This window comes from Mesocricetus auratus, unplaced genomic scaffold (genome assembly GCF_017639785.1).
Source record: "Mesocricetus auratus isolate SY011 unplaced genomic scaffold, BCM_Maur_2.0 Super-Scaffold_100007, whole genome shotgun sequence".
NCBI lineage: Eukaryota > Metazoa > Chordata > Mammalia > Rodentia > Cricetidae > Mesocricetus > Mesocricetus auratus.
Genome location: NW_024429191.1, coordinates 11,033,889 through 11,047,700, shown reverse-complemented (window position 1 = coordinate 11,047,700; position 13,812 = coordinate 11,033,889). Strand labels below are relative to the sequence as shown.

The 13,812-nt window shown below is 44.9% G+C and overlaps 1 protein-coding gene across 5 annotated transcripts in view; it reads right to left on the bottom strand.

Annotated features, from left to right (window-relative positions):
- Positions 1-701: 701 nt before the first annotated feature.
- The window catches only part of Luc7l (LUC7 like), a 28,902-nt gene continuing 15,791 nt past the window's right edge, over positions 702-13,812 (bottom strand). For 4 of the 5 annotated variants that reach the window (XM_040748391.1, XM_040748387.1, XM_040748388.1 and 1 more), the window contains 5 exons: positions 10,814-10,990; positions 9,099-9,187; positions 7,332-7,361; positions 6,327-6,494; positions 702-5,012 (listed from right to left, as the gene is read on the bottom strand). In XM_040748391.1, the coding sequence (XP_040604325.1) occupies positions 4,871-5,012; positions 6,327-6,494; positions 7,332-7,361; positions 9,099-9,187; positions 10,814-10,990 (606 nt within the window). In that variant the 3' untranslated portion in view covers positions 702-4,870. The remainder of the gene's footprint in view (positions 5,013-6,326; positions 6,495-7,331; positions 7,362-9,098; positions 9,188-10,813; positions 10,991-13,812) is intronic. The other variant, XM_040748390.1, reaches the window with a different exon arrangement.

The window sequence follows — 13,812 nt, the reverse complement described above, 5'->3', positions numbered from 1 at the left end:
AATTCTAACGTACTTACCTATGATCTGCAAAGAGGTCACAACCTAGGGTCTAGTTGCAGGCTCCTTTGCTGAGCCAGAAGGCCAGACCAGAGCAGGGAGGAAAGAGAAGGGGAAGTAGAGGGAAGATTAGAGGGGTCAAGCAGTCCTCTGCCCACGGTTTCCAGACAACCTCTTGTTCTGCAGTGCCTGGTTGGGTTCAATGCTACCCCTGGGTTTCCCACCAGATCCAACATGGATTTGCTGGAATACATCTTCCTTGCTATCTTGCATTCTATGCAGATGCATATTAACAAAAAATTGGCCCAGCTCAGCACTCAGTTTGGTATAAGTACGTCAGATAGAGCTGGAAGGCATAACCTAATGCTCTCCTAGATATACATCCACCTTACATAGCAGAACCTGGGTTTGATGTATCAGGCTTGGCATCAATACATCCCCATCCCTCGTAAAACCCTGGGTTAAGACAGACATACCTGATTTCAAGGGCTGTATTTCTCAAAAGAAAAAGACAAACCTGGGTAGGAATGAACCCAGGCAAGAACCACAAAGTCAGGGGTTGTTAGGAATTCTGGGCCCAAGAGCCATCTGTGGAAAAGTTATAGTCCTAGAGCCATCCACAGCACACTGTAAGCATTAGTAGGTGAGTGGATGCTAGATCCACTTCTTCTCATTCTTGTGACAAAATACCAGACAAGAGCAACTGAGGGAAGGAGTTTTATTTTGGTTCACAGTATAAGGGTACAGTCCTTGTGGTGGGGAAGTCACGGTTGCAGGATCTTAAGGCAGCTGGTTTCACTGCATCTGCAGTCAGGAAGCAGAGATGATAGCTGGTGCTCAGCTCTTTTCCTCCTTTTTATTCAGTCTAGGACCCAGGATTATAGGATGGTGCAGCCTACAATAGGTGGGTCTTCTCACTGAAACCTCTGGAAACACCTTCACAGACACACTTAGGGGTGTGTTTCATGATGATTCTAAAACCCATTGAGTTGATCAGATTAACCATTGGAGTGAGCAAATAACAAGCAGCTCACACTCAAGACTAAAAATAATCAGATTACATCATGCCGCTGAGTTTTGCAGACACCTTGAGTAGAAGCCAACACACCAAAGGCCATACAGCGCGCAAGAGTCTGTGTTTGTGAAATATCCAAATGAGCAAACTCTAGGGATAGGAAACATGTTCCTGGTTGCCAGGGGCTTCAGGAAGGAGCTGGGCAATTCTGGCTAGTGGGCTGGTGTTTCTGTCTGAATGAAAATATCCTGCAACTTGCTAACAGCGATGACTGCACAACTGTGGCTACACAAACATCACTGACTTATACACATCAGAAATGGCTGTAATGGGTTTGTTATATGACGATTTGCTGCATTTGCTATCATCACTGGAATACATCACAAGCATTCCATAAATATCACTGCTCTGAAAGGAACTTGTGCTAGGAGTCAGACACCTAACAGCTGTCCATTTAATTATCTGAGAAGTAATTACTTTCATTTTAGCAGTAAGCTAACTCAGGAGGCAGAAGATACTGACAAAGATAAAACACACACTAAAATTCAGTGTATTCTAATAATTCATGCCAGGTAGGAAAAAAATCTAAGGTTTGGGAGCCCATGGAAACTAACGGTTCCCAGGTCACAGCTAACTCTGGAAACCAGAGCTCATACATCACAGGACCAGACTGCAGATGAAAGCCCAAAGTCAGGTGGCTCTCAGATTGACCATGCTGTTGCCAGAGGGGCCCTCATTATAGTAAGCAACCCATCCCAGAACTCCCTGGACCATTGTCAAGACTGCCTGGCCCTACTCTGACTACTTCTGACCCACCAAGCAGGCCTTGACAATGACACATGAGTGAGCCACAATACTTAGGTACTGATTTCCAAGCATTGCTGAGCTGGAGATGGGTCCTCCAAGGGGCACATCCTACATCTCTCATGACTTCTGAGTACTAAAGGCCTACCCTCTCACTGCATGGGTTAAGGTCCAAGAGTCAAAGATTCCCAAGTTAATATGATGAAAGTCCAGACTTTTGCCTGTTAAAATGATCATGAAACATTAAGAGATTCAAGAGGCCTATAAACTGGCAGGCCTAGGGTTATCAGTCACAAATATTGAGGCTGAAATTGGCCAATCTGGGCAAATAACTGCATCTTTTACTCCTCAGAAAATAACAGTAAGCCCTCTAACTGCAGGAGTAATCTTGGTCAAACACTCTCTAAGGATGCTTCATGTTCATCCTCCTTACTTTTTTCAGATCCATTATGGGCTGGGCCTAATACACTGATAGGCTACCCTTCCCTGTAGCAAGATGGGGTACAGGGCTGTGGGTGTTGGTGGATAGCTTAGGTGCCCAGAACATCTAAAACAGTCTCCAAAACTAATACAGTGCCATCTATTGGCACAAGTGTGACCTACAAGAAACAAGACAAAAATCACTTCTAATTTATCAGGAAGGCTTGTGGTAAAAGCCTAATGTTGCCAGATTCTAGACCTAGGATAGGAATTAGGTCCCCAGGCCTAGAGCTGATCATGTAGACAAGGGGACCAGGGGCTACCAAATCCTGTTTTCATCTGATTTAAAAGAGAAGGTAATGCTTTCTCATTGGTCACTGCAGAAACCTGATTTTAACCTGCTTCCCAATTACTATGCCCCAGACAGAGGAGTATGTCCTGCATATCCATAGTCCTTCAGCTCTTATTCAATGTAAGGCAAACTCATTCTGGATGAGCAAGCAGAAGAGCCTGTAGTCATCTCCCAGAGCACATGCATGACACACACTATATGACACAGGGAAAACACAGCATGGATTTGGGAAGTATTAGAATCACCAGTCAGAGTTAGGACTGCCCTGCCCAATGTACTGGTGTCACCTATGCACCAAGGGCCCAGAAAGAACAGGGTCTAGGAAGGGCATATCTGCTCTTCCTGAGCTGGACGTCCACCGGCTCCTGGGCCCTGGCCTGTGGGTGGTACTGGTTATTTCACCTCACAAAAGGCCCAGGATGAAAACTACTGGCTCTCCCAATTCTTGGGACTGGAACCTAAGAAGTAGCTGTCGTGGGCCCACAGGTTGCAGATGGTAGATCCCATAACTTCTTGCATAATAGCCTGAGCCACTCCCTACAGATACAACAAATCTCTGGATATCTGTTCTTCTAGCTCCCTTTCTCCATGAAAACCCAAATTAAGAAAACAGAGGTAAGCAGATCTCTGAGTTCGAGGCCAACTCTATAGAGTGAGTTCCAGGTCATCCAGGGTTACACATAGAAAACCTGTCTAGAAAAACCAAAAAGACAATAAAACAAAGCATCCAGATGTGTTGCCACAATCATTAGTGCCAGCTACTTGGGGAGAACATCCTTCACAAAAGACTGAGGCAAGTGGCCTTTCTGCAACTCTAGGGATCCTGACCACCCAAAGGACGATACCTAAACAAAGGGTCTGCCTACTGTAGCCCTATAGCTACAGTATGCCACATGTGTCCAAGAATTATCCTCCGAGGGTACTACAGGCCACAGCACAGAAATATTTCCAGTAACTTTACACCATGATAAAACAAAACAGCTGTTTCTCCATAGAAATTTATATCTAGATAGAAAATGATACAAACCAGACACGCTGATGCTGGCTCTGAGGACTGTCCAGTTATGTCCCCAAAGAGTCCAGGAAGCAAAATGTTCCTAGTATGAGTACACAGCTAGTCAAAATGTTCTCCTGGGACCAGGTACAGGCTTTTATTTCAGGAAGACAGCAGAGCAGAGCTAAATTGAATCTCAACTGGAGGCCAAGGGGCTAGAGATGAAACCTACACATGGCACCCGGGCACAAGCACGTAATCCCAGTGGTCCTTCAGGGATATTCCACCCTAACCCTTTCATACGGATACAGCTGGCTATGGAAAGCCTATTTCACACACCAGCACAGCAGGTACCCAAACACATCTTCTGTAAAAAGGAGCCTAGGGCAGCACCAGGACCCACACTACAAGACCTCAAGATCCTATGTGTGACCATCAAACTAACAGCTCAAGACAGCACCTAAACTTTTATAGGCATGGCACACAGAAGGGGGCTTTTATTATTTAACACAATCAATTAAAGTTCCCTCTGAAAAAAACTCTAAACCCCTCAGGTAAGTGAAGAAGCTCCTATTCTATTATCCTTTCTAATTGGGCTTCATTTTGGTCTTAAGGCATTAGTCCTCTGTGAGCATCAACATATAAGCCTGCCCCGAGTGTAAACCACCCAAGAGATCTGACCTAAGCTGTGAGCTTTTCCCAAGGACCTCCTGATTGGCAGGTAGGGGCCATGTATGTCTTTATTCCACCTAAGTAACAAAGTGGAACTGCAATGTAGCTCACCTGAGCTAAGGTTTCAATAATATAGCTCTCCCTAAGGAAATGAGTGTGTAATATGGCTGTCCCCTCCCACTCAGCCTGCTCTATGGTCTGCATTGAAATGCAGAGTGTGAGCAAGGCAGAGAAATCTGGCTTAGGTAAGTGTGTTGGGAGTATCCCGGCACACAGGATGCCAAAAGTTTAAGTGGTCAGACATTTGGTCAGTTTCCTAAGATAATGGCAGCACCAGCCTTTATTTCCACAGGTGCAGGGTCCTAGTGAAGTGCCTCTAGAGTAGAGGCCAGCAGACACCCCAACACAGCTGTCAGGAGGCAGCCGCCAAATTTATTTGTTCCTATATAACATAACCCCAAACACAGGAGCAGCTCTGAACAACTCTAGAAACTCACAGCTAGGGCCAAACAACAGAAGTTTTAACTACAAAAGATGAGTTGTATCCGGCAAATACAAAGGGTGATTTAGGCTGTGCTGAACATTTGTCAGACTATTTACAATGCCAGAGTCAGGGTCAGATCTCGCCAGCCTCCTTCTCCTCCGACCTTCTCGATGCAGTCTTGCCATTGGAGCTCTCCAGCCTCCAGTCAGTGGGCCCTCGCTCACTCCGCCCGTACTCCCAGGATTCCTCTCTCAATGAGCGCTCCCTGGAGAACCTGGGAAAGTGGAACCAGAGGCTCAGCAGAGGCTGCCATCTCCTACTGGCTGCTGCACAGGAACCAGTAAGGTAGACTCTCAATCCTGGACTAGGGAAGGCCATGATTCCCTACACACACTCAAGTGCCTTTTTTGGGGGATAGGGTGAGACCCAGACAGGGCTTCTCTATGTAGTCTTGGCTGTCCTGGAATTCACTCTGTAGACCAGGCTTTATAGAGATCCTCATGCCTTGCTTCCTAAATACTGGATTAAAGGTGTGTACCACCACGGCTGCCTGGCCTCAGGTGTCTCTTAGCATATCAGAAGGTAGCCAAGTCTGGTGCCTAACTGATCACACAGCTATCATTAAAAAGGGGGGAGGAGGCAATGCTTTGAACTGGGGATGGTAGCTTATACCTGTAATCTTTACACTTAGAAGGTTGAGACAGGAGTGATTAATTTTGAGGTCAGCCTAGACTAAGGAGAGAGATTTAGTACCAAAAGTAACTGATAAAAAGTAACATCTGAAAGGTTTAAGGGGCTGGAGAGAGAGGTCAGGATATGATGCTCTTGTGGAAGACTGAGCTCATTTCCCACCACCCATGTCAGGTGTTAGAATCACCAACTCCAGCTCCAGAGGATCCAAGACTTTTTGTCCACCAACACTACACACACACACACACACACACACACACACACACACACACACAAACATTTGTAACATAACACACTAGCACATAATAAAAATAAATCTTTAAAAATAAATTAACAAAAAGAAAAGATTTTTAATAAGGAAAGTTTTCAAAACAGAAACAAAGCAAATGGGAATACAACAAAGTTATGCATGTGGAATATGACCCAGTTGGTAAAGACAATGGAAAAGAGCAGAATGGAAAACCACGTAAGTCAAGCATGGTGGTATACACTTTGCATTTCAGCACTCGGGAGGCTGAAGGAGGAGGATCTTGAGTTCAAGCCAACCTAGATTACAAAGTGAGGGCCTGTCTCAAAACAAAATCAAAGTTACAAGCAGGATCTGTTCAAGACAAAACCTCAGCTGCTCTTTACCAAGTTAAAGTACATAAAGGTCAGCCAAGTGCAGTGCTACACAGAGGGCCAGTGAGAGCTCAACAGTCTTACACTATTCCAAGCACTGGGTGCCACTCTCCATTAACCAGGGCACCAACACAGGGTTCTAATCATCCACAGCCCAACCTTGTCCCTACTGTATGTAGTAGCTAAAAGGCCAGCATGACAGACCCCAGCAGACTTGGGAACACAAGAGAAAGGACTTGCTCCTGGCTGTAGCTACTGAGGAAGTCTGAGTAGTTACTTGTATTTTGCACTCCGGTCCCTGGAAGCCCGGCGGTGACCCCGGCTATGGCTCCGAGAACGACTGCGATGTCGCCGGTGTCTATCTCGGGACCTGGAACGGGAAAACTTTCGACGCTCTCGGGAGGTAGATCTAGATCGCCTCCGTCGACGATCCCGGGATCGTGACCTGTAAAACCCAAATGATTTTGAGAGGAAGACATTACTAGGGTCAACATTTCAAAGGTCTACCCCCACTCCTCTCCTCTTAGCATCTTTTGGCCTTCAGCCTTCGTAGGAGTTCTCTCTTTCCTCCCACTAATGTACAATTTGGGACTAAAGACTCCCTTGAGTCAGGCACTGGTGGCGCACGCCTTTAATCCCAGCACTCGGGAGGCAGAGGCAGGTGGATTTTGTGAGTTCGAGGCCAGCCTGGTCTACAGAGTGAGTTCCAGGACAGCCTCCAAAACAATACAGAGAAACCCTGTCTCAAAAAAAAAACAAAAACAAAAACAAAAAAACAAACAAACAAAAAAAGACTCCCTTGAATTAATCTGATGGCCAAACCTTTTCCCTGTGCTTGCTTTCCTGTGAAAGCATAGGACTAGGTCAAGCCTGGTGGCACATGCCTTTAATCCCAGAACCCAGGAGGCAGAGGCAGGTTGACAGGTGCCTAAAATTTAGGCCAGCCTGGTCTACAAAGTCAACTGAAGGACAGCTAGGGCCACACAGAGAAAAACCTGCCTCAAAAAAACAAAACATGACTTGGGCACTCCTAGTGGGTCTGCAGGCCTAATCAGACGCTCCAGAAGGTCTTCCCCTTTCCCTAATGGCAGCATGTGTCTGCATGTGTAGGACTTGAGGGGGGGGCTCTGCTGTGCTAAGCCTTAACCAATTCCTATGTTCTTCACAAGCCAGTGTTGCCTACCAAAGCTTGTGAAGCTGTAAACATAATTATTAAATGTTTCTGCATTAAAAAAAAAAAAACATTCAACCTGAGGATCCTGAGATGGATCTGGAAACCTACCTCCTGCGATCTCGGGTTCTTGATCCAGACCTAAACAGGAAAATAAAAAACACTTTAATCCCATCACCTAGGAGGCAGATGGATCCCTGTGAGTCTGAAGCCAGCCTGGTCTATACAAGAGTTCTAAACCAGCCAAAGAAACATAGTGAAAGCTCAAGAAAACAAAAAAAGTATCCTTCCAGAGAACATGTTACTTCTGGGTCTGATATCTTCTTTGAACTCAAACTAGATCCAACACATCTACCTGAGCATTTCTCAGGCATCTCACTGATTATAGCCAAATTCTACCCCTATATCTGGTTCCATCCTACCTGTCCTAGTTAAGGGGCAATTCCAGACTAGAAACCAAGAAACCAGCTGGACATGGTCTCAGCACAGTGAGGTAGAGACAGGCAGATTCCTGAGTGAATGACAGCCATGGATATATAGGAAAAACAAAACAAAGAAACCTGCCTCTCCCCCCCCCCCAAAAAACCACGAGGCTGGCTTGTCCTCAAACAAGCAAGTCCAGTCAATTCTACACCAGACCCATACCTGCATCCAAAATCCCATTAGCACCTCACGTGTGGGGGCTTTATGCTCAACACTTTACACTCTGCTTCTCAATGGGCAGGAACATATTACAATTTCACGTCTAATGGGAAAGTCTGTCCAGTGGCCCCTGTGACTCTGTGGCCCCTTCAGTCCAAAGCTAATTATTCCCCTACAGCAACACACAACCATGAGACTGCAGCTTAGCTACCATCAGCAGACACACTTTTGTCTTCCCTACTTGCTCAAGATTCCATGCCTTGCTGGGCGGTGGTGGCGCTTGCCTTTCATCCCAGCACTCGGGAGGCAGAGGCAGGTGGATCTCTGTGAGTTTGAGGCCAGCCTGATCTACAGAGCGAGTTCCAGAACAGTATCCAAAGCCACAGAGAAACCCTGTCTCGAAAAACAAAAACAAACAAAAATGAATCCATGCCTTTAGTTCCAGTACCAAGAACACAGAGACATGGGGATCTCTGTGAGTTTGAGACCAGTCTGGTGGTCTATGGAGCTAGTTCCAGAATATTGAAGTCAACACAAAGAAACCCTGTTTTGAAAACAACAACAAACAACAAACAAACAAACAAAAACAGAAAGATAAACCTCTCCAGTTTATCCCTTGCTTAAAGCAGTCAACGTCGTAGACAGTATATGTTACAGATTTAATTATTATTCTTTTTAAAGGCCACCCCAGAGCCCTGTGTGGTGGCACATATCCTAATCTCAACTACTAGGAGGCAGAGGCAGGCGCACCTCAGCAATTCTAGGTCAGCCTGGATTACATAGTGAGACCCTATGTGGTGTCCCCAAAGGGAGTGGCACTATTACAAGTATGGCCTTGTTGAAGTAGGTGTGGCTTTGTTGGAGGAAATGTGTCACTATGGGGTGGGCTTTTGAGGTCTCCTATGCTCAAGATACTGCCCAGTGTCTCAGACTTATTGCTTGCAGGTCAAGATCTAACAACCCTCAGATCCTTCTCCAGTATCATGTTTGCCTGCATGTTGCCTTCAAACCATGACTATGGACTGAACCTCTGAACTCTAAGCAAGCCACCACACGTTTTTCTTTATAAGAGTTGCCTTGGTCATGGTGTCTCTTTACAGCAATAGACACACCAACTAAGACACCCTGTCACAAAACAAAAAAACAAACAAACAGCCAGTTCAGTATGTGGCAAACATGAGTACTCCAGGTCATAGGACAGCAAACATCAGGTTCCTCAGGCTGGTCTACACTTACCTCCTGCTCAGCCGTTCCTCTCGCTCTCTCTCCTCTCTTCTCCTCAAGCGATCCTGATTTCTCTTCTCCTGCTTTTCAGCCACAGTTTTCTAAATAAATGACAATTGGAAAAATGAAGGAAAAGTACCAACTTTTAGAAAACAATATTCATTTTTTTGCTTTTGTTATTCGAGACAGGGTTTCTCTGTATTGCTTTGGAGGCTGTCCTGGAACTCGATCCGTAAACCAGGATGGCCCTGAACTCACAGAGATCCGCCTGCCTCTGCCTCCCTGAGTGGTGGGATTAAAGGCATGTATCACCAATGCCCAACAACCATATTCATTTTTAAAACACAACAAATGATCCTCAATGCAACAAACAGCAAAAGGCTCTGATACACTTTACTATCAAATTAGTATCAGCTTGAGCTAGCTGAAAAATATTAAGGACCTTTATGACCCACCACTAATGCTAACAAAAACCCTGTAATACAACATCTGGGCAGAGTGAATGAAATGAAGTCCTGAATGTGGGAATGAGTCACACCTCTTTATACAAAACTCACCACTCTTCCCTGCTTAGAGCAGGGATAGCATGAAAAATCATCATGCCTATCGAGTAAAGCAAGTACCTTCTAGATGAGAGAACACAGCAAGGCCCAGGTAAGCTGTCACATCCAGCACCTCAAACTCTACACCACCAGATAGGCTCATCCTTCATCTGAGCTAGGCACACAGGATAGTTAGCTCCAAAATTCCTTTTCCCATCTTCCTCCAGCAGCTTTGGCTGAGAACAGACTCCTGGGTGGGGCTTCACTTCCTTTCCCACTCCTGTCATTCACATATGACCAACAAAGTAAACACATGCCACAAAGATATAATGTAGGACATTAAAATGCTATTAGCAAGACAGAAACAAATGTTCTTGTTAAGACAAGGACTCAACAGATGGACCTTAACTGTCCATGTAGCTGAAGTTGATCTTAAAATTCTGATCTTGGCCATTAATCCCAGCACTTGGGAGGCAGGTGGATTTCTGTGAGTTCGAGGCCAGCCTGGTCTATAGATCGAGTTCCATGACAGCCTCCAAAATACAGAGAAGTCCCGTCTCAAAAAACAAACAAACAAACTTCTGATCTTCCACTGGGTGGTGGTAGTGCACGTCTTTAATTCCAAGACTTAGGAAGCAGAGGCAGGGCAACTTGGTCTACAGAGCGAGTTCTAGGATAGGCAGGGCCACAAAGAGAAACCCTGTCTCAAAAACAAAAAGAGACTGGGGGGGGGGAACGGGGACACATGACCCAGAAACATGTTTAAATCTAACTTAAAAAAGTACAGGTGAAGCCGGGCGTTGGTGGCGCACGCCTTGAATCCCAGCACTCGGGAGGCAGAGGCAGGCGAATCTCTGTGAGTTATATGTAATAAACATACAAACATCTGTAATAAGATCTGGTGTCCTCTTCTGGCCTGCAGGCACAGCATTATACATTTAAAAAAAAAAATAGATGATTGCCTGGTGCTAGTGGTTTGTGCCTTTAATCCCAGCACTTGGGAAGCAGAGGTAGGTGGATCACTGGGGGTTGAAAGCCAGCCTGGTCTGCAAAGTGAGTTCCAGGACAGCCAGAGCTGTTACACAGAGAAACCCTGTCTTTAAAAAACCACAAGGAAAAAGAAAGGCTAATGGTGACAAGACACAAGACTCCAAAGACTTCTCCAGAAAGAATGTATTAACATACCCTCAACTGATCAAGCTTCTCTCGGATCTGAATGAACCCCAAGTGTAACTTGCCCCCGAAGTGATCTGCAAGACGACGATCATTGTCATGGAGACCAAGGTAAGCTGAACAAACCTCACAGACTCGGAGCTTCTGCTGTTGAAAACTGGATGCAGGCATGGAATTTCTATATTCCTCCTATGGAGGGAAGGGATAAAGCTGAGGCATTTCAGAACTGTCACAATGTAGACCCCACAAAATGGAAAAACCTGAAATATAGGTAACATTTCACTACATGTTGAAAACTGGATTGTTCAGCTTCAATTTCATTGTTTATTTTAAAAGAACATTTAGAGGCAGGCAGTTTTCTGAGTTCCAGGGCAGCCAGAGCTACACAGAGAAATCCTGTCTTGAAAAACAAAAACAAAAACAAAAAAAAAAACCCAAAACATAACATTTACGTATGTCTTATCAAAAGCAACAAGGAACATTCAAAACATGGAGATAAGAACGACTGTTCTGAGATCAGCAGGGGAAGAGAAGACTTCAAAAAGTAAATAAATAAAAACTGGGGTTGGAGTGAGATGATTCAGCAGTTAAGAGCACCTGTTGCTCTTTCAGACCTGGGTTTGGTTCCCAGCATCCACACTGGAAATAACAATCATCTATGATTATAGTATGTCTTCTGGCTTCTGTGAGCACTAAACACATTGAACACATGCAGTGCATACATACAGGCTAAACATCCAAATACATAAAATGAAATTTTTTTCTTTTGGTCTTTCGAGACAGGATTTCTCTGTGGCTTTGGAGGCTATCCTGGAACTAGCTCTTGTAGACCAGGCTGGCTGTAAACTCAGAGATCCACCTGCCTCTGCCTCCCAAGTGGTGGATTAAAGGCATGTATCACCACTGCCTGGTCCACAAAATAATTTTCTTTTCTTTTTTTTTTTTTGGTTTTTCGAGACAGGGTTTCTCTGTGGCTTTGGAGGCTGTCCTAAAACTAGCTCTTGTAGACCAGGCTGGCCTCGAACTCACAGAGATCCGCCTGCCTCTGCCTCCCGAGTGCTGGGATTAAAGGCGTGCGCCACCAACGCCCGGCTCAAAATAATTTTCTTAACTAAAAAAGAAAAGGGTAGGGCCAGACAGATGTCTCTTAAGAACGTATACTTTGCGCCACTCATTGATGGCCCACGCCTTTAACCCCAGCACTAGGGAGGCAGAGGCAGGCGGATCTCTGTGAGTTCGAGGCCAGCCTGGTCTACAGAGCGAGTTCCAGGACAGCCTCCAAACAATACAGAGAAACCTTGTCTCAAAAACACAAAAAACAAAAAAACAACAAAAAAAGAATGTATACTTTGCATTGGGTGGTGGTGGCACACGCCTTTAATCCCAGCCCTCAGGAGGCAGAGGCAGGAGGATCTCTATGAATTTGAGGCAAGCCTGGTCTACAGAGTAAGTTCCAGGACAGCCTCCAAAGCTACACAGAAAAACCCTGTTTTGGAAAAAAAACAAAACAAAAAAACAAAACTGTGTGAGTAGTATAATTCCCAGCACCATGTCAGGAGGCAGTTCACAACCTAACTCAAGGAAATCCAGTGCCTCTAGCCCACCTCAGCCATTTACATTCACATGCATAAATCCACACACACACATAATTTAAGATACATTTTTTTTGTTTGTTTTCTGAGACAGGGTTTCTCTGTGGCTTTGGAGGCTGTCCTGGAACCAGCTCTTGTAGACCAGACCTGCCTCTGCCTCCCAAGTACAGGGATTACAGGCTTTTGCCATCACCTGTCCAGCCTAAAATACAAATTTTTAAAAAGTAAATAAAAGCTAGCACAGTCCCAGCAATTATACCCTGATATCCAGGAAGTATTTAATGCAGATCTGAAAGATACTTTGAAAGGCCAAATCATTGACACTTTACTTGAAGAAAAAAGTAGCCAACACATAATATACATCCTTCAGGAACACTAAAATGTTTCTTTAAAAAAAATCCTCTCAGCCGGGCGTTGGTGGCGCACGCCTTTAATCCCAGCACTCAGGAGGCAGAGGCAGGCTGATCTCTGTGAGTTCGAGACCAGCCTGGACTACCAAGCCGAGTTCCAGGACAGCCTCCAAAGCCACAGAGAAACCCTGTCTGGGGGGGGGGGGGGGACCCTCTCATTCTGCTCAAAGCAAAATATACTTCAAACAAAAAGAAAGAGACCAGGCACCCTGCTACTGGTATTTGTTCTCTAATTAGAACACAGATGCAAAATCCATACTGAAGAAAATCATTCCTTTGTCCTACTTCTTTTAAAGACTGATCATACTTATACATACTTATATAGCCCTTACCTGGAACTCACTCAGATGTGATTGTGTCAACCTCCTGAGTGCTGGACTTAGAGGTGTGTGCCACTACTGCCTTCTTTGATCATTTTGAAAAGGAAGGCTTGACTGTAAATGTAACTGTTTTCATTAATTTATACATTTAAAATATTCCCTAAGAAATGCAAGTTAAGCCGGGTGGTGGTGGTGCACGCCTTTAACCCCAGCATTCGGGAGGCAGAGGCAGGCGGATCTCTGTGAGTTCGAGGCCAGGCTGGTCTGACAGCCTTCAAAACAAACAGAGAAACCCTGTCTCATAAAACAAAACAAAACAAAAAAAACAAAAAAAGAAAGAAAGAAAGAAATGCAAGTTAAAATACTCTTATACATTGCTGGTTATGACAACCTTAACATAATTTTGATTTATGTTAAAATAGGGCATTTAGCTGAGTGTGGTGGCCTAGTCTTTTAATCATAGCACTTAGGATGTAGAGGCAGATCTCTATGAGAGCAAAGTCAGCCTGGTCTACATTGTGAGTTCCAGGCCAGCAAGAGCTACAAAGTAAGACCCTGTATAAAAACTAAAAAAGCCAACCAAACAACAAAAACCCCAACCAAAGAGAAAGATCATGTATGTATGCACCACTAGGCAGGAATTCTTTCAGGTACTTGTGTCCCCGTGCCACCATATATTAAGAACAAGG